This window comes from Cucumis melo, chromosome 3, assembly GCF_025177605.1.
Source record: "Cucumis melo cultivar AY chromosome 3, USDA_Cmelo_AY_1.0, whole genome shotgun sequence".
Lineage (NCBI taxonomy): Eukaryota > Viridiplantae > Streptophyta > Magnoliopsida > Cucurbitales > Cucurbitaceae > Cucumis > Cucumis melo.
In genome coordinates, this window is record NC_066859.1 from 4213082 (window position 1) to 4231665 (window position 18584).

Here is an 18584-nt window from a genome sequence, read left to right on the forward strand (position 1 = left end):
CTTACATGTACTAAAAGTAATTGAACCATCAAAAGTAGTCTTGGATAATTCATTTAATTTTGAGCTTTATTCTTTCAAATATTCTTTGCTTTCTTTGAGATTATAGTCATTGGCGTTGGCTTAGGAGTAGAAGAAGTTCATGTTTTTCCTTGTCGTTTGTGGAACGTAGAAATCGACACGAAAGTTTAATTTAGAACTTGACTATGCCCAAAATGACACCAAGACCAACTTAGTAATCATTATAACACTAAGCAAAAGGTTATTCCATTCAATTAATTGGTTAAGACATCGAAACCTTAAAAATCAAGTAAATAAAAACCTTAGTCCATGGAGAAAATAAAAGTCCAAAGTCATGGGAAGCATTCAAACAAAGTTAAGTTTATGAATTGGATTAGTTCAAGTTGGATTATCTTTATTAAAACCTAAAACTTCAACATCTTTGATAGATTGAAAAGGTCAAAAGATTGCACATTTCTTAAATTAAAAACTTTAAATAAACATTTTTTTAAATTGGAAGTTGAAAGATAACATATACATTTTTAAAGAACTTATTAGACAATATTAACTACCCTTTTTTCTTTTAAAGAAAGAAAAGAAATAAAAGATGAAGCCTGCTAAATGGCAAAAGAAAAATACCATTGACAACCTGTGGAAAGACCTTCCCACCATTACAATAGACTCAAAACATCAATCTATATGGCCAACATCATGATGTAAACTTATAAAATATATTATCTTAGTGGAAGGAGAAAAAGCACTTTGTAGTTAAATATATAGTTGAATTTGATTGTTGAGCATGTGGCTATAAATAGAAATCCAAAGTTTAGAAAATCCAAATGCATTGATTGATTGTATCTCATCATCATCAACCATTCTAAAACATTACCTTCATCATTTTTTTTACACAAAAATTGGGATACTCTAAAATCAAATCACATCTCTCTTTCTATTTCTATAGAAACAAGATTGAAATTAAAGTCATTTTAAGTAGAAGAGGAATTGCCATAATTACCTGCACATTCTGCATACGAAAATATATGTATTAGTAACAAATAAACAATCATCACTCTTTTAATATCATCAATGGTAAAGTTCATCATCATGTCAAATATGAACATACTTTCTTCTTTTTTTTGTCCTTCAATCAAGGATGTAAAACCACTTTTCTCTTTTCTCTTTTTGACTTTTGCCTTAAAAAACCCTTCTTTTCTTCTTCATATATGAGCTAAGGTTGTGAACAAATTCATCATTTTTGTCTACTATTTTGGCACTTTTTTTTACTTCTGTCTAATTTAGTTTTGTTTTTTAATCACACCAACAAAAAAATGAGTTCTTTTTTTGGTTTTAGGGTCTGAATAGGTGAATTTTTTTTATTAGATTCAAAATTTAAATTTAAATTTCAAGAAAGTGGACCTATTTGACATTTTTAAAGTATTGGTTACCTAAATTATCAATTAATTATAGTAACAAAATTTCGGTATTAAAGAATATGAATTTTCATTTGATAACCATTTAACATTTTTATTATTGATTTTTCAAAATTAAGCTTATAAATAGTTTAAAAATCATGTTAAAAATAATAATAATAATAAGCTTTCTAAAAATATAGTTTTTAAGTTTACCTAAAAGTTTCAAGCTTCGGAGCAAAATTTAACTTATCATTTCCCTGGTTACTAAAATAATTTTGAAAAGAAAAAAGAAGAAGTAACGAAATTGGAGTGACATCTGTAGCCCTAGCAAATCTAGAGAGAGAAAGAAGGTGTGAGAGAGAAAGGGTACCCTATGAGTTCCATCGTTCGATGTTTGCAAAGGTCGAATAGTGGCCGTATCCACTTCGCCGGTGGGAAGTGGAACCGCCGGATTACTGTTAATAAACGCCATACCTCCTCCTTTCGCCGGCACCGTCAACGGCACACTAGCACTCGGCGGCATTCCCGGCGACGGACTTGGCGACGACGCCCCCTGCCGAGGGTGAAACGGCCAAGGGTATGCCGGAGTAGACGGCAAAACTCCATTGGAAACCGGTGCCGGAGCCGCCATTGGAGGGTTATGTGGAGAAAGGTGGGAACTTTGAGGCGGAGATGAAGCAGAGACCTTCACAGCAAACTTTTGAGAGCCATTGCAAGAGCTTTTAGAGCCATTGTTGAAGGAAAAGAAGAAAATGCCAAGCCTTGATGGATGCCACTGAAATTTTTGAAGTTCAAAAACAGATAGAAAAAAGACTTATCAGAAACTCAAAACTCATGGAAATCTGGAGAAAGAAGGAATTTTTATACTAATTTCATAAACCCCACAAGTAAAAATGAGTAGAAACTCAAAACCCAGTTAGGAATTTGGCTAAAAGTGACAAATTTCAACTAATTTAGCGAATCCCACAAGAATAAAGAAAGAGGGAAAGATGAGCCATTTTATGAACACCCAGATTCTATTAAGTTAACACCAAAGACAAGTTAGGTAGAAGTTCGAACACTCGTTCATAAAAAATAAAGAGAAGAGAGAGAGAGAGATACCATGAATGAAGTGGAATTGGGTTTGGTGAGAAGAGTGGCATGAGTGTAATTGCAAAGATCAAAAGCTCTTTGATCACGGAAAATGAAGAGCTCATAATGAAACTTGTGCTTGAAAACTGAGAAAAAAGCAAAAGGATTTAGAAAACAGAGTAAGAAAGAAATCATGAAGAAAGAGTATAAGTTTTGTTTTTGTTGAGTGAGTGCTCTTACTGATGGAATCTCCAATATGGACAGAGGGATCTTTCCAATCTGAAACACCATCAACAACAATGGTAACAGAAGAGTAACACATATGAAACAAAAAACACAAGAACACAAGCAACAATAAACGGATCTTCATCTTCGTTTTGTTTGAAAAATTTTAAGTTGTTTTGAAGATGAAATGAAGAGAGGCGCAGGGTCTTTTGAAGAAATAAAGAGCAAAGAGAGAGAGAGGAAAGGAGTTGGAATTGGGAGTTGAAATGACAGAACAAATGTTGAGGCTCCGCCGTAGCAAAAGCTTTCAATGGATGACAGACAAAATATTGAAGAATGTGCACTTTTATGTGTTTTTTTATTTTTTTTTTATTTTTATACATACAGTAAAAGTTGTCATGATTTTGGTTTGTGGAAAAACTACCATAGTAATTCCAAGAAAAAGGAGGTGAATTGAAGATGTCAAAGAAAGAATTGAATAATGGACTATGGAATATACGTTGGATTAAAAAAAAATCTTCCCATCCTTAAAACTTTTTTAGAAGAGTTTGTCACAGAGAGAATCGTCTTAAAAGAAGATGAGAGAGGATGAGTTTAATCTATTTCATGAGTTTTTCTTATATAAAAATATTATTATTTACTATTTAGTGAGATTAATCAAGACACTAAATAGTCTTTACATTTTAACATATATCACTATTCCAGTAATAAACTTTAATTAAATCTTTATAATACTTTGTCAATTTTAAAATTACAAACTTAAATTAAACTTTAATTTCGAAGTTCTTTTTTTTTTTTTTTTTTTGTTGGATTTGTATATAAATTTTTTTTAGAGTGGCTCTAGGAGTAATGATGGGGTTTATTATTCTTAAATGATTACTTGAGTGAGTGATTATTCATTCTCAAGTTCTTTTTTTCCTCTCTTTTTTCAAACCATATATAATATAATATATAATCTTTGCTTTATCTTTCCTTTCTTGAAATCTTTACTTTTTATATATATATATATATATATATATATATAAATAATGTTTGCTTTACACAGGGTCATGATGCTCATACTTTGATGCATTTTTATACCATTATTTATATTTATCTTTCTTTGCTTCTTTTATTTTAATGTTTGAGGACTCAAAAGTGACTTTGACCCTTTTGCAAAACTTTCAAAAGAAGACCAAGGAATTTAAAAGAACAACACACCATTGTTAAGATGAGAAAACTAGATCCTAAGGAAAAAAAAAAAAAAAAACACCAGAGACCTGTATTATGTCATGTCCCAATGTGAAATAATAACAAAGGAAATGATGATATTATTTTTTATTTTTATTTTTGTTATGCACGATATTAGACCTTTAAAAGATAAAAATGAAGCTCCGAGAGTTACCTAATCTAAAAAACAAACTCAAAATTGGTAAATAGAAGAAAAGGAAATCAAAGTCTTCACTGTCGATGGACAACACTCGACCAATAAATCCTTCAACATATACTAATTCAAAATTGCCTCTCTAGTCTAGAACATCCCTAATAGCTCAATCTAGCTCTTGACGATTGTCGTTTCGAATGAAAAAAAAAAAGCAAGTAAAATTATAACTATATAGAGATGTGGAAGATCTATGAACTCCAATATAATTAGAAGCTCAATTCCTCCTTAAGAAAACTACTTTCTTTAATTTTTGTATTGAAATCTAATTTAAGCATCGAAATGCCTTGACAAGCACCAAAACGGTAGGTTAGTTTTTATTGTTTTGCAGGAAACTTCTTTTAAGTTATAAATTTACCATCAATGACATGAGACAATCAAGTGAGTTTACTTAGTCAGATTTTGCAATCAACTTAGGAAGTTTGTGATTTTGTTATCATTAAAACATGTGCCTAGCTAAGAATTACTATGTTTTTCTTGTTGTTGAAACTAAAGAATCTAAGGTGGAGATGATAAAGATGATATAGATTGGTTTTAATTAATAAGTATTTAATAATTATTGTTTATGATTATTTGGTGTAAAAGAAAATGGCTGCAGCTGCCTAAGAGAGAATGAGTAGGTTTTTCTTGTTCTTGGTGAGTTTTTGGCCCTATCTAATATTGAATATTAAAAAGAGGAAAATAATAGATAAAAGTGTCTCTGTGTAATGTGCATGCTCTTGGAAACTTTACCCAACTACTGGATTTTTTTTTAAGAAAAATAAACAACACTGTATATGTATATACATATATACTAAAGAATCATTATTATTAGTGTATAATATAAATCCTAAAGTTAAACTCTCTGTTGATACTTTCATGAGAAAAGTAAATATGTTGCACTCTTTTTCCCCTTGATTTTGATTTTATCCCATTCAATTTTCCTAGGAAGATTTGTAATAGGGTTGTTAAATTTTTATATGAACAATGTACCTTTTTTTTCTTGACTTAAATTTTTCCTACCAAGGTTTTAAATAGACATATAAATATATGTATATACACTATATGGATATCTAAGAGAAGTATTATAAATACGATAAATTATATATGTTAATTCTCATATGGTACAAAGTTGATCTACATTAACCTCCACGTTATTTTCCATAAGTGTTTTTTGTCTCATCTTTGTGTTTGCTTTTTACAACCAGTGTTCTTACAATCCTATAAATAGATACTGTATAGATTTATTTGTAAGAGCACATTAATTGAGAATAATACATTATGCTCTTAGTCTTTACTTTCTTCTCTCAATAATCTCTTCGTTCTTATGTTTGTTACTTTTCTTTTCGTTCCATTTTATAACAAAATTAACAATAGGGTAAATTGCAAAAACTACCTCTAAAATATGATAGTAATTGCAATTACATACGTAATTTTTCAACAATAATAATTATAAGTCTCTAAATTTCTAAAAGTATTAAAATTGGACCCTCAAGATTACAATGATCGTAGAGATCAGACTTACAAATGATAAAAATTAAATACTCAAATATATATAATAAATATAATTTATATATTTACGTAATTTTGATGGTCTAATATTAAAATACGAATAAAATTGAGATTTTGGAAGTTTAAAGAAAATAAATGTAAGTATAAAATATGTCACAACCCTCATTCTCTTCTCTTGGTATTATTAGATTAAATTCTGACATATACTTTCATTTCTTACTCTTACTCTTTGTTGTTATTATTATTATTTGTAAATGGATATATTATAATTATAATTTATAATATTTAATCATTAACTTTCAATATAATAGTTAGTATATAAACTTTAAAAAACTTTCTAATTTACTTTTAAAGGTTATACATAGTGTGTGTATATATATATATATATGAAGAGAAGGTTTTTGTTGTTGTGAACTTTACAAAATGATGCTCTTTTAAAATTTTGAAGAATTTTTTTTGAAATTAATATTCACAAAAATCAATAGAATAACCCAACAACCTTAGATCAATCCTTTGGAGGATAAGGGATAAAATAGGGAGAGGAAAAAGCTTCACTAGAAGAGGAGATCTCGTATGAAGAAGTGAAAGTTGCTAGATTATGACCAACTTCGTTTACGACCTTATTTGAACACAATCTGTTCTATAGGTTGAATATTTGTGTCCTTGAAATTTGTTGTCTTCTATAGGAATTTTACAAGAGTGAGAAACATTTACATGTTGAATAAGTAAGAGAGTCTCAACAAAAATAAATACATAAACCTCATATAAGATAGAATTCTCTCAATTAAAAAATTTGATGACTTTGATTGAATCTAACTTCCTCTCCACTGAAGAGGTGATATCTACTTGATCCATTGTATACTTCAAAAGAATATGAAAAAACTTTTGAAATTCGAACCTGTTATTGCAAAATTTTAATTTTAATTGACAAAAAACGAGTCAAAATTCAATATTCTTTCACTTGTCGTCGTTTTTTTTTTTGTTATTAATTATTCATTTTCTTATCTTCAGTCGATCCCACTCTGATTTGACTTCATTTTCAACTATTTTTGTTTCTCTCCTAAATTTTCTCACTTTTTTACTTTTCTTTCATGTTTTTCATATAATCTTGTTGTGATCAAATATATATATTTTCAATTTTTTTTACCTATTTGCCATATGTATTGGAGAAGGTTGCCACACAAGCAATACATGGATCCTCACAAAATGCCACCTCAGCATCCTCACGTAATTATAAAAAAAATTAAAGAACATTCAAATGGTTAGAAATTAGTTGGACGAAGATTTCTTTACCAATTACTTGCTTACACTTGTATAAATTGCAAGGCGTCTTTACTATTATTTTATCCGACATATCTTGGCTAGATATGCAATCTGAGTTATTGATCTTTGAAAAGCGCCTTGAACATCAAAACTCTTAAAGAAATCCACGAACTATTATCTCAAATCCCTTTGTCAATATAGCGCAAAATAGACTGAATGATACTCGACAGAACTCTCATGTTTATCATTTTGATGGAAACCAATCTAATCAAAATGGACAGTGAAACAACTTTAATGGCCGCGGACGTGGTCGAGGAAGAGGTAACAAACCTACATGTTAGGTATGTGGAAAATATGGCCACTCAGCTTTGATTTTCTTTGATAGATACAATAAAATAGTTGCTGGAAATGTAAATCAGAATAAAGGATTTAATCCAAATCAAAATGGAAAACAAATTTCTGCTGCTGCCTTTATTACCACTTAGAACTCATCTTCATTAGCCACACTTGAGACTGTGGTTGATACAAACTGGTATGTCGATAGTGGTGCCACAAATCATGTTACATCTGATCATACAAATCTGTAGAATATTGCTGATTATTCAAGTAATGAAAATGTAGTTGTTGAGAATGGAAATAAATTGCAAATATCATGTGTTGGTTATGCAAGTTTAACTGATGAGAAAAATTGTTTAAGACTTGACAATATTTTGTGTGTGCCTTAAATTAAGAAAAATCTAGTTAGTTTGTTGAAACTATCTCAGGATAATAATGTACTCCCAAATACCATACCTTTACCCTCTCATCCTATGACTAATCAGGCTAAAGCAGGTATATTCAAACCAAAAACCCTTCTCTCCACGTCCTTGATTGACTGGTCATTAACAAAACCGACGAGGGTTAAGGATGCTTTGACTACTCCCTCTTGGAAACAAGCGACAGATGAGGAGTATATTGCTCTTGTCAAAAATCAAACATGGCACCTAGTTCCACCATCTTCAGATTTGAATGTGATTGGCAGTAAGTGGATATTTCGAATTAAGAGGAACTCATATGGGACAATCCAACGGTATAAGGCACGACTTATTGCCAATGGATTTCATCAAAACCTGGGTGTTGATTTCTTTCTGGTCGTTAAAGCTACAACCATTTGAATAGTCCTCAGCTTGGCAGTTTCGAAAGGTTGGTATTTAAGACAACTCGACTTTCATAATACTGTCCTTAATGGTAGTTTAACAGAGGTTGTCTACATGGTTCAACCTTCTAGGTATGTTAACTCTACTTTTCCCAACTATGTCTTCAAATTGAATAAAGCAATATATGGCTTGAAACAAGCACCTTGTGCTTGGAATACTGCTCTCACCAATGAACTTCTGAAGCTTGGTTTTATTAACTCCAAATCTGATTCATCTCTTTTTATCTTCAGAAAGCATAATTGTGTCATTCTGTTTCTGGTTTATGTGGATGATGTGATAGTTACTGGCAATAATTCTGTTGAAATTAGTAGATTGATAACCATGTTGGATGCTAAATTTGCTTTAAAGGACCTTGGGCCTCTACACTATTTTCTTGGATTTCAGATTCATTATCTTGAGTCCGGATTTATTATGAATCAAGAAAAGTACGTTGACTACATAAGCTTCAGCTCACTGACTTAAAACCAGCATCGTCCCCGAGTGTCCTAGGCAAGCATCTATCCATTACTGATGGCATACCTTTAGAGGATCCGTTTATATATCAAAGTACTCTTGGGGCTCTTCAATATCTCACTAATACTCGATTGAACATATCCTATATAGTAAATCACCTTAGTCAATTTCTGCAGAAACTTATTGATCTTCATTGGCAGGTTGTTAAACGGATACTTCATTATATCAGTGGTACTAAGCATTATGACATTTTATTTCAACCAAATACTGACTTGTCTATAACAGCTTTCTTTGATGTCGATTGGGCTTCAAATATTGATGATCGCTAGTCTGTTGCTGCATACTGTGTTTTTATGGGTAATAATTTGGTTTCTTGGTCTTCAAAGAAACAAAGTGCTGCAGCTCGTTCAAGCACCGAATGGGAATATCGTGTATTAGCACATGTTGCATCGAAAATTATTTGGGTCACACAACTACTTTCTGAACTCTCTATTCCTATTCATACTAAACCTATTTTGTGGTGTGATAACATTAGTGCAGGGGCGCTTGCAACCAATCCTGTCTTTCATGCTAGAACTAAGCACATTGAGATAGATGTGTTTTTCGTTTATGATCAAGTTCTTCGCGGTGCACTTGAAGTTCAATATATACCTTCATCAGATCAATTGGCAGATTGTCTTACAAAGCCTCTTACCCATTCTCACTTTTATTATTTGAGGTCCAAACTCAGGGTAATTGAATTACCCTCTCGTTTGAGGGGGAATATTAGAAAAGGTTGCCACACAAGCAATACACATGGATCCTCAACAAATGCCACCTCATCATTCTCACGGAATTATAAAAAATTCCAGAACATTCAAATGGTTAGAAATTAGTTGAAGGAAGATTTCTTTACCAATTACTTGCTTACACTTGTATAAATTGTATTGGGTCTTTACTATTATTTTATTATTTTCTTTTCCATCATTCTAGAGTTTACTGCTGTATAAATGCATCCTTATCTTCATTCATTAATACAAGAGAAAAGGAAGAAATATTATCTCTTCAGAAAAATCTTTCTCCAAACCGATCCTTTCTTTCTCCACGTGGTAATTAAAATCCTTCAATTTTTGTATAGTTTGTATCAAAAAAAATGGAAACACCCAACTTCTAGTTTTCAATTAATCACCACAATGTATTTGGCTTCACTTTATTTCAAAACGAACGGGATTGTTTTCTAACAATTTCATATTTCAAACATCAAATGTTAAAATCAATAAGAATAATATGATAATGACATGATATAATTAAAACATATATCATAAAAGTTATATGGCATAAATTAAGCATGTGCTTATCTACGTTGTTTTAAAAATATTACATAAACAAAAAACGATAAATTAAAGTTAGGATCTTTTAAGTTTTACCAAACATGATCTAAAATTGAGTTTAGTCACAGACCTACATATACATATATATATGTTGGAGTTTAGAAAATGAAAATGTATCACAAAATAAAGGAGAATAAATAATTAAGTAGGGGCAGTACGGTAAAGTGGAAGTGAGTTAGTTTGACTTTGACTAAAACATGTAATTAAGACATCAATGAAGAAAAGACTAATTATATTATATGGTCTAACGTTGGATAAATGAAGTCAATCGTGTTGGGACTTGGAAATTTCAATCATCTTTATTAAATATAAATTCAATTAAATAATTCAACAACATTATATTAAATGACAAGAGAGAAAAAAAAAAGAAAAAAAAACTTTTTTGGAAGTAGACGTGGCGGTGACAGTGGCATTAGGGGGAGTTGTTAAAGGTGTGGCGAGGGAGTTTTGAAGTGCTGGATAGGCGGTGGAGATTCGTGGAGGTACGGTTGTTTGGAGGTGGAATCGTGGAGGAGAATGAAGTTGGTAGGCGATGACATGCGTGCGAAGTATGAACTGAGTAGATTGGAGAAGATGAACAATAGTGTAGTCTTGTAATTTAGACCGTACAATTTGATCTCATCATATAACAAATTTAATCCTATTACCCAAAGCATTCTCCAACTGCTAAGAAAAACTGAGGAGAAATAGAAATAACCAATCATAAATTATATATACCTCTATTACCACCACCCACTACACTATTCTAGCAATTGTATGTATTATAACAAAACAAGGAATAGTTTTGTCATATGTTGTTAGATTTCAACTATCCAACAAAACCATATAAAATGCTACCACTCGAACTCAACTTCTTCCTCTATTTACTCTCTCATGCATTTAGAAAAAAAGCAAAAAAATGTGAGACAGAGCATCTCAAGTTTCTACCTTCTTTATTTGCTCTGATCCACTTTGTTGTAATAACACCTATAAATCATCTGTTTTTTCATGTATCTTGTTGCTGTTGTTGTCGTCTCTGCCCAATCAGTTCTTTGATAAAAGGATTGTTCATTATATTCCCTGCACTTTTCCTTTCAGCACCGAAGAATATGTTTTTAAGTAACTGTTAAATACTATTGCCTATCTCTCTCTTTCTGTTTCTTCTTGCCCCTACTGCTTTCATTATCGGTTGTACCTGTGTTGTGGAAGATGCATAGTTCACCATTGCATGGAATTAACTCGTCGAATCACTCGCTGGGGTCGTCGCTTTTCAACCACAAGAATCACCTTGTCCATTAGCTGCACCAGGAAAAAAATCTCAAACCAGCAATAAATGAAGTGATGTAGTTCAACTTTAAACTTAGTCACCCTAGAATGAAAACTGAAACATCGAGCAAACATATGAATAACCAGTTTGTGAAAATCGTCAGATGAGTATATGCATAATGCTGTTTTCTAAATGCCTAAAAAAATTTTGTGTACTCAAGAACATGCTTTTATACATTTAAAAAGTCAGTCCAAACATGTTAAGGACACAAATGTCAATATACACCTCAAAGAGAAAGAAATACTAGGTTTAATACGTTCTTGCCAATACAAATATCAACGACATGGACATCATTCGGATTGAACCTAGTGAACCATATTAACTTACATCCTCAGTTGCCAAAAGAAAACATTGATATTGCAGCCCTAAAGTTTTTTTTAACAAAAATTACAAGTCTAAAGAATGTTAGACGATGGAGAATAGAGATTGACCATACTTCCAACACGTTACAACTATATGTAATGCAATCAAATATTCAATAAGCCAATATTTGACGAACTTCAATTGCTTCCAGTCCCAAGAGGACTAAATTTAATGACGTCCTCAGTAACAGCAAAGTACACTTCAATTAGGTTAATGAAACTCAAGTATTGATCAAAGATTTCTCAGCAAAATGGAGCAAGAAAATTAACTACAACTGTTCTAACAAGACCTCTAGATTTCAGAAATTCACGTTACTCTATCTTTTCTAAAAGAAAACAAGAAAGATAGCACAAGAGAACTGAAAGATAATACTCAACGCACACAGTAATATTAATTATTAGGTTCGAAATTTAAAACCAATACCTGCTTGAGCCTCTCTTTAGTCCTCTCGGCCTGCAAAAGAGAGAAATTTTAAATGCTACTATACAATCAACACAAATGAAAACAGACAATAGTGCTCTATTTATACAGCTACAAGATTGTCAATCTACAACCACTCTGAACAGAATCATAAAAGTAATATGAAAGAGGAGGCAAGACCCTTTTTAGTACAACAAATAGGGTAAGAGGATTTGAACCTCTGATCTCAATAGGAGTGTACATGATAGTTATTGCTAAGCTATAAGCTGTGAAGTTGAGCAAATTTCAATGCTAGTCCAAACCCCAAGGTTCATGCAAACATTCACTTGCACAACCTAAACAGAGACTAAAATCCTTACTTCCCAATCCTAGCCTATACTAAGTTGGATTCTACACATCTAAGTCTCTCCTTTCAGAAATTGATAATTTCCAGTCCTCTAGATTTTTGAAATAACAGCACACATTATAAAGGTATTTCTTTTCATTATCATATTTGAAATAGTAAAAAATGGGATCCACAACTATTATTCTCTTCCTTCTCCAACACTGTAACACATACCCCATATATGAATATTTAGTGATTTTCCCAAAATATCCTACAGCTTCATTTCTATTAGATGAAAAGTACTTTGTCTAGTAAAAATTCATTTTTTTGTATTCTTTTGAACTCTTTTACAATCAGAAATACCTAACCCTTTAATTGTTCAGTGGACAAGAATTCAAGATGAACAACTTAGTACCCCAACACATCAAACTGACAAATCACAAAATTTTAACCATACTTTAATTATGGCTCACAAGTACATAGCAAACAGAGAATGCTCTCTAGTCTCCACTCCAAATAATATTTTCTTCCCTATAACCCACTATTAGTTCAATTCAAATAAATGATTATTCACTATGCATTGCAGCAAAGATATGGCTCAAGATCAAATTTGGAGTCGACAGAAGAAAAAAGGTTTGATGCATCCCAATTGTAGTTAGATGCACGAGGTCACTCTAATTACTTAGTACTTTTGTCAGCAATAAACTGTAAGAATGATGAATTACTTGATTAACAAGATAGAAAATCACCACAACCAACGAATTAAAATTATATAACAGTATACTGGAAACTATGAACAGGGGATACGAGTGGAACTGATCAAGAGACTTCATGGAGGTCTGAAGGCTTTTAGGGGAGAAGCTTATCGTGCTTCAACTATAGTGCAGTTTTCCAAAATGACCCATTGATTCTTTTGAATATGCTCCTTATTGGCCTCAATGTTCAAGAATGAGTGATCTTGTAGACCTTCATCATCAAAGTTTACTTTTGGCTCATTTGGAATGAACAGAATCACCACATCTTTGAGGATAAAGAGATAGATTTCCCTCATATCCCCTTTTGTATACATCACTCACTTGGTGAAAATTCACTCCATTTTTTTGCGATCATGATCTTACATGCATCCCTTATTTCAGATAGAAATAGCATTTTGTCATCCCTCAGAGAATCGTTTGCCATTTTGTAATTTCATACTAATTTCATGAAGGCTAAGAAGAATCAGAAAGAAAAAAAAAAAAAGAATCAAACGGAGGAAGAAAAGCTGATGTAAGACCAATGGCCATAGAGTTAGTTTTAACTAACTAACCATCAATTAGTTAGCAATTAGTTAAATCACAGTTATAATAAAAACTACATTCCTCTATAAAAAGCACAACTACCTTCAATTTGGTAGACTGAGAATTAAATAAAAAAAAAGAGTTTAGTTGTTACCAAACTTGGTATCAGAGCATCTTCGGACTTGGGACCGATGATCAATCAGCGTGGTAGAGCTCTAGCGGCTGAGGAACGACAAGAGGCGGGAGAAACCCCCATCCTTTCTCCGAGGACTTCCTCAAGATGCTTGCGGTCAGTGGAAGCTTCCATCGAAGAAATCCGGCAACTGTTGAACGGCGTTGTACATCGATTAGATGAAGAAAATGCGCGGCGAAATGATAGAGATGTAGAACCGCCGACATTACAAAATTGGGGAAGGAGAGGTAGAAGAGGTCTTGAATATTTCAAACCTCAACAAAATTTTCAAGAAAGAATAATACCAGAAGATCAGTGGCTACTTCCGCAAGGCAGACGCGATCGAAGGATTGAGTGGCGAGCGCACGAAGAAGAAATTCAAAACTCCTCTTCTTCAGAAGAAAGCGACAACGATGATATTAATGAATTCAGACGACACCGATATGTCTAAAACGAAAGACAGCAACGAGAAAATTCTGAATATAAAATGAAGATTGATCTCCCGAGCTACGACGGTAAACGCAACATTGAAAATTTTTTAGATTGGTTAAAGAACACAGAGAATTTTTTTGCTTATATGGGGACAGCCAAAAACAAAAAAGTTCACTTAGTAGCGTTGAAGTTAAAAGGTGGTGCTTCAGCGTGGTGGGATCAAATCACAGTGAATCGTCAAAAACAAGGAAAGCACCTTATTCGATCGTGGGAAAAGATGAAGAAACTGATGAAACAGAGGTTTGTACCTCCTAATTATGAGCAGACACTTTACACACAATACCAAAATTGTAGACAAGGAATGCGAAAAACGGCTAAATACATCGAAGAATTTCACCGGTTGGGGGCCAGAACAAATCTGATGGAAGGAGAAAAACACTTAATCTCATGGTTTGTGGGAGGCCTACGATTTGATTTAAAAGAGAAGGTTAAGCTCCAACCATTTCAACATTTATCAGAAGCCATTACTTATGCTGAAACGGTAGAAGAGATGATTGAAAACAGAGCAAAATCAACAAGAAAAAGACCCTGGGAACCTTCTGCCTCAAAGAAAACTACTGCAGGAAATTCCAAATTAAAGAACTCAACATCTGAAAAACCAGTAGAACAAGAAGAGAGTAGTGGAAAGAAAGAAGTTCCAGAAGGAGAAAAGAAAGGAAAAAACCCTTATCAACGTCCCTTCTCAGGTAACTGCTATAGATGTGGACAGATGGGACATCCTTCAAACCAATGTCCACAAAGGAAGACTATAGCAGTAGCAGAAGATAATGATGATGGAAGTAATAGAAGTCTGGGAGAATTTGATGAAGAGACTGAAGTGATTGAAGCTGATGAAGGGGATAGCCTATCTTGCATCTTACAGAGAGTTCTTATTTCTCCAAAAGAAGAAAATCAATTGCAGCGACATAGTTTATTCAAGACAAGATGCACAATTCAAGGCAAAGTTTGCAATGTAATCATCGATAGTGGAAGCAGTGAAAACTTCGTGTCCAAAAAACTAGTTACAGCCCTCAACCTCAAAACTCAACCGCATGAAAAACCTTACAAAATCGGCTGGATAAAGAAAGGAGGAGAAACGTTGATCTCTGAAATTTGTTATGTTCCTCTCTCTATTGGGAATAGCTACAAAGATCAAATGGTATGTGATGTAATTGAAATGGACGTTTGCCACATCCTATTGGGGAGACCTTGGCAGTTTGATGTCCAAATTATGCACAGAGGCCGAGAGAATACCTATGAGTTCATGTGGATGAATAAAAAAGTAATTCTCCTTCCTTTACAAAAAAGAAAAGATGATAATATTGAGAAAAATCAGAAGAAAGGCAGCCTATTCGTAACTATCAGTGGAAAGAAATTTCTTAGAGAAAGAGAGAATGAAATTTTGGGCATTGTCATGTCCGGGACTGAAGATACAACAAGAGATGAACAAATCCCTGAAGCCATTAAAGAATTGTTCAAGAAGTACCCTAAAATCAGCAAAGAACCTACATGCCTTCCTCCTTTGCGGTATATACAGCACAATATTGAATTACTTCCAGGTGCCTCTTTTCCTCACTTACCTCACTATCGCATGAGCCCAAATGAATATAAAATTTTACATGATACCATTGAAGAACTATTAAAAAAAGGGCACATTAAGTCATGCTTCAGCCTTTGTGCAGTACCAGCACTATTAACTCCCAAAAAAGATGGAACTTGGAGGATGTGTGTGGACAGTAGAGCTATCAACAAAATCACAGTAAAATATAGATTTCCAATCCCGAGGGTCAGTGATTTGTTAGATCAATTGGGAGGTGCTTGTATTTTTTCGAAGATTGATCTAAGAAGTGATTATCATCAAATACGTATCAGACTTGGAGATGAATGGAAAACAACCTTCAAGACCAATGAAGGACTTTTTGAGTGGCTTGTAATGCCATTTAGCCTTTCTAATGCTCCTAGCACTTTCATGAGGTTAATGAACAAGGTACTGCACCCTTTCTTAAACAAGTTTATTATAGTTTACTTTGATGACATTCTTGTCTTTAGCAAAACCTATGATCAACACCTCCAACACATTGACCAACTGTTCCAAGTACTTAACCACAATGAACTTTATGTAAATCTCAAGAAGTGTATTTTCTGCTCCAATGAAATAGCCTTCTTGGGGTTCATAATCAGAAAAGACCATGTTTTAATGGATGAGAAGAAGGTAGAGGCAATTAAAAACTGGTTAACTCCAACTACTGTCAAACAAGTGCAAGCATTCTTGGGATTGGCTTCATTCTATAGGAAGTTTATTCAAAACTTTAGTTCCATTGCTGCACCTATAACAGATTGTTTAAAGAAAGGAGCATTCGATTGGGGCCCTAAACAGCAAAACAGTTTCAACCTATTAAAAGAAAGTCTAAGCAACATCCCAGTTCTTAAACTACCAGATTTTTTCCAAGCTTTTGAAGTAGCAGTAGACACCTGTGGCACTGGTATTGGAGCTGTCCTTTCTCAACAAGGACACCCAATCGAATATTTTAGTGAGAAACTAAGCAAGTCTAGACAATCATGGAGTACTTATGAACAAGAACTGTACGCATTGGTGAGGGCTCTAAAACAATGAGAGCACTATCTTCTCTCTAGAGAGTTTATACTCTTGACAGATCACTTCTCATTGAAATACCTACACTCTAAAAAATCAATCAGCATGATGCATGCTAGATGGATTTCCTATATCCAAAGATTCGACTTTGTCATTAAACACCAAGCTGGAAAGGAGAATAAAGTTGCTGATGCACTGAGTAGAAAAAACAACTTATTATTTATTCTATCCTCAGAAATCACTGCCTTCAATCACATAATCGAACTATATAAGAAAGACCGTGATTTTGAAAGTATATGGGAGAAGTGATGTAACCATACATATGCTGGAGATTTCCACATATTTGATGGTTTCCTATTAAAAAATGATCTCCTTTGCATACCACACACGTTCCCTAGACCTTGCTGCAGACTCCCTGTTCTTGATCATCCTCCTTTGTCTTTGCTCTGCAGCTTTATCTAAAGGTTCCAAAGTAGCTCGACCTCTTTTACCTCTCCCCCCACTTCCACTACTACCAATCAAATCAACCCCATTAGCAAATCCAATAATGGATCCTCCAACCTTATCTAATGCCTGGAATGTGGTGGAAGGAATTGGATCAAACAAAAAATTCCCACCACTGAGCCTCTCAGTCTGAGGAAATTTAATATCCTCGACAGGCACAACTCCATATTTCATAAGAAAATCCTCAAGGGTTATGATCTTATTAGCAACCTCCTCCTTCAATTCCTTCCTCTCACCAGAAACAATCTCCCTCTACACATCATCCACAGTTTTAGTGGGTGATGCAGCAGAGGAAGAATTATGATTACTATCGATGACGACAGAGGAATTAGTGATGGTGGGGGTGGTTGTATTGATGGGAAGAGAATAGGGGTTAGAAGAATCAACAAGAGTAATCTGTGCATCTAAGAGAATAGACGACTCCGTGGGATTAGAATTGTAGCCATTAGGAAGTAAGCCATCGACGGTCATTGTATGGGGTGGTGGATTACGAGATGGGGAGTCATAATTCCTCGAATGATTGGAGAGAAATTGGGGTTTTAAAAGGGAGGCAGAAGAGGAAGAAGAAGAAGAACACCGAGATAGATTTGAATTTCGCGAATTTGAAGAAGGGAAGAGCTTGGATGAAGCCATATTGGACGTCAAAATAGGCAGGGAAATAGGAGAGATTCTCTCGAAACTCGAGTAGGAATGTTGTGGAAGAATGAGTATGGGGAACTGAGAGGGGCGAGGTTTTGAGGTTTTTTGTTGTGATGATGGGTGTGAAGAGGGAGAGAAGAAGAAGAGAGGGCATTGGGTTTGGGACAGAGAGAAAGAAGGAAAGATGGCGAGTGAGAGCGCGTGAGAAGTTGCAGAAAGCGAAGGAGGAAGATGGAACCGGGAGTAGGCGGTTGCCGGTGAAGGGTTAATATTTATTTTTATATATTTTGAAGTTTCTAGATGCTTTAGGAAAACTCTAAGCCTATGGCCGGCCTCCACGGCCTCCACTGCCCCATCACCCAAATGCCGTCTTTTTCCTTTTCTTTTTCTTTTCTTTTTCTTTTCTTTTTCTTTTTAAATAATAATCAATTAAAATATCTTTTCATAATTACCCTTCCTTTTGATTTTTATTTCGTTTTTAAACACATGGAAATGATCTTCTTTTTTTTTTTTTTAAATTCAAAAACTTAAATTCCAATGTTTTTTAGTATTTTAAATCAATCTACCATTTATCATCTTCGCATGTTGGTATGGTACAAATCAGTTAGAAATGAGG

The 18584-nt window shown here is 33.6% G+C and overlaps 2 protein-coding genes and 1 long non-coding RNA gene across 3 annotated transcripts; 1 reads left to right on the forward strand and 2 right to left on the reverse strand.

The window, feature by feature from the left end:
• Nucleotides 1-827: 827 nt before the first annotated feature.
• On the reverse strand, nt 828-3032 carry LOC103485611 (uncharacterized). The gene is made up of 4 exons (XM_008443285.3): nt 2721-3032; nt 2511-2626; nt 1780-2184; nt 828-1021 (listed from the first exon to the last, which is right to left on the reverse strand). Exons 1-4 carry the CDS (start codon nt 2848-2850, stop codon nt 953-955), a joined length of 720 nt encoding a protein of 239 aa, XP_008441507.2. The 5' UTR covers nt 2851-3032; the 3' UTR covers nt 828-952.
• Nucleotides 3033-7688: 4656 nt separating this feature from the next.
• LOC127148598 (uncharacterized mitochondrial protein AtMg00820-like) lies at nt 7689-8033 on the forward strand. The gene has a single exon (XM_051082685.1). It carries the CDS (start codon nt 7689-7691, stop codon nt 8031-8033), a length of 345 nt encoding a protein of 114 aa, XP_050938642.1.
• Nucleotides 8034-10591: 2558 nt separating this feature from the next.
• LOC103485614 (uncharacterized) lies at nt 10592-18224 on the reverse strand. The gene is made up of 3 exons (XR_007819337.1): nt 17146-18224; nt 11991-12020; nt 10592-11176 (listed from the first exon to the last, which is right to left on the reverse strand). It is a non-coding gene; the product is annotated as an uncharacterized LOC103485614 (long non-coding RNA).
• Nucleotides 18225-18584: the final 360 nt, after the last annotated feature.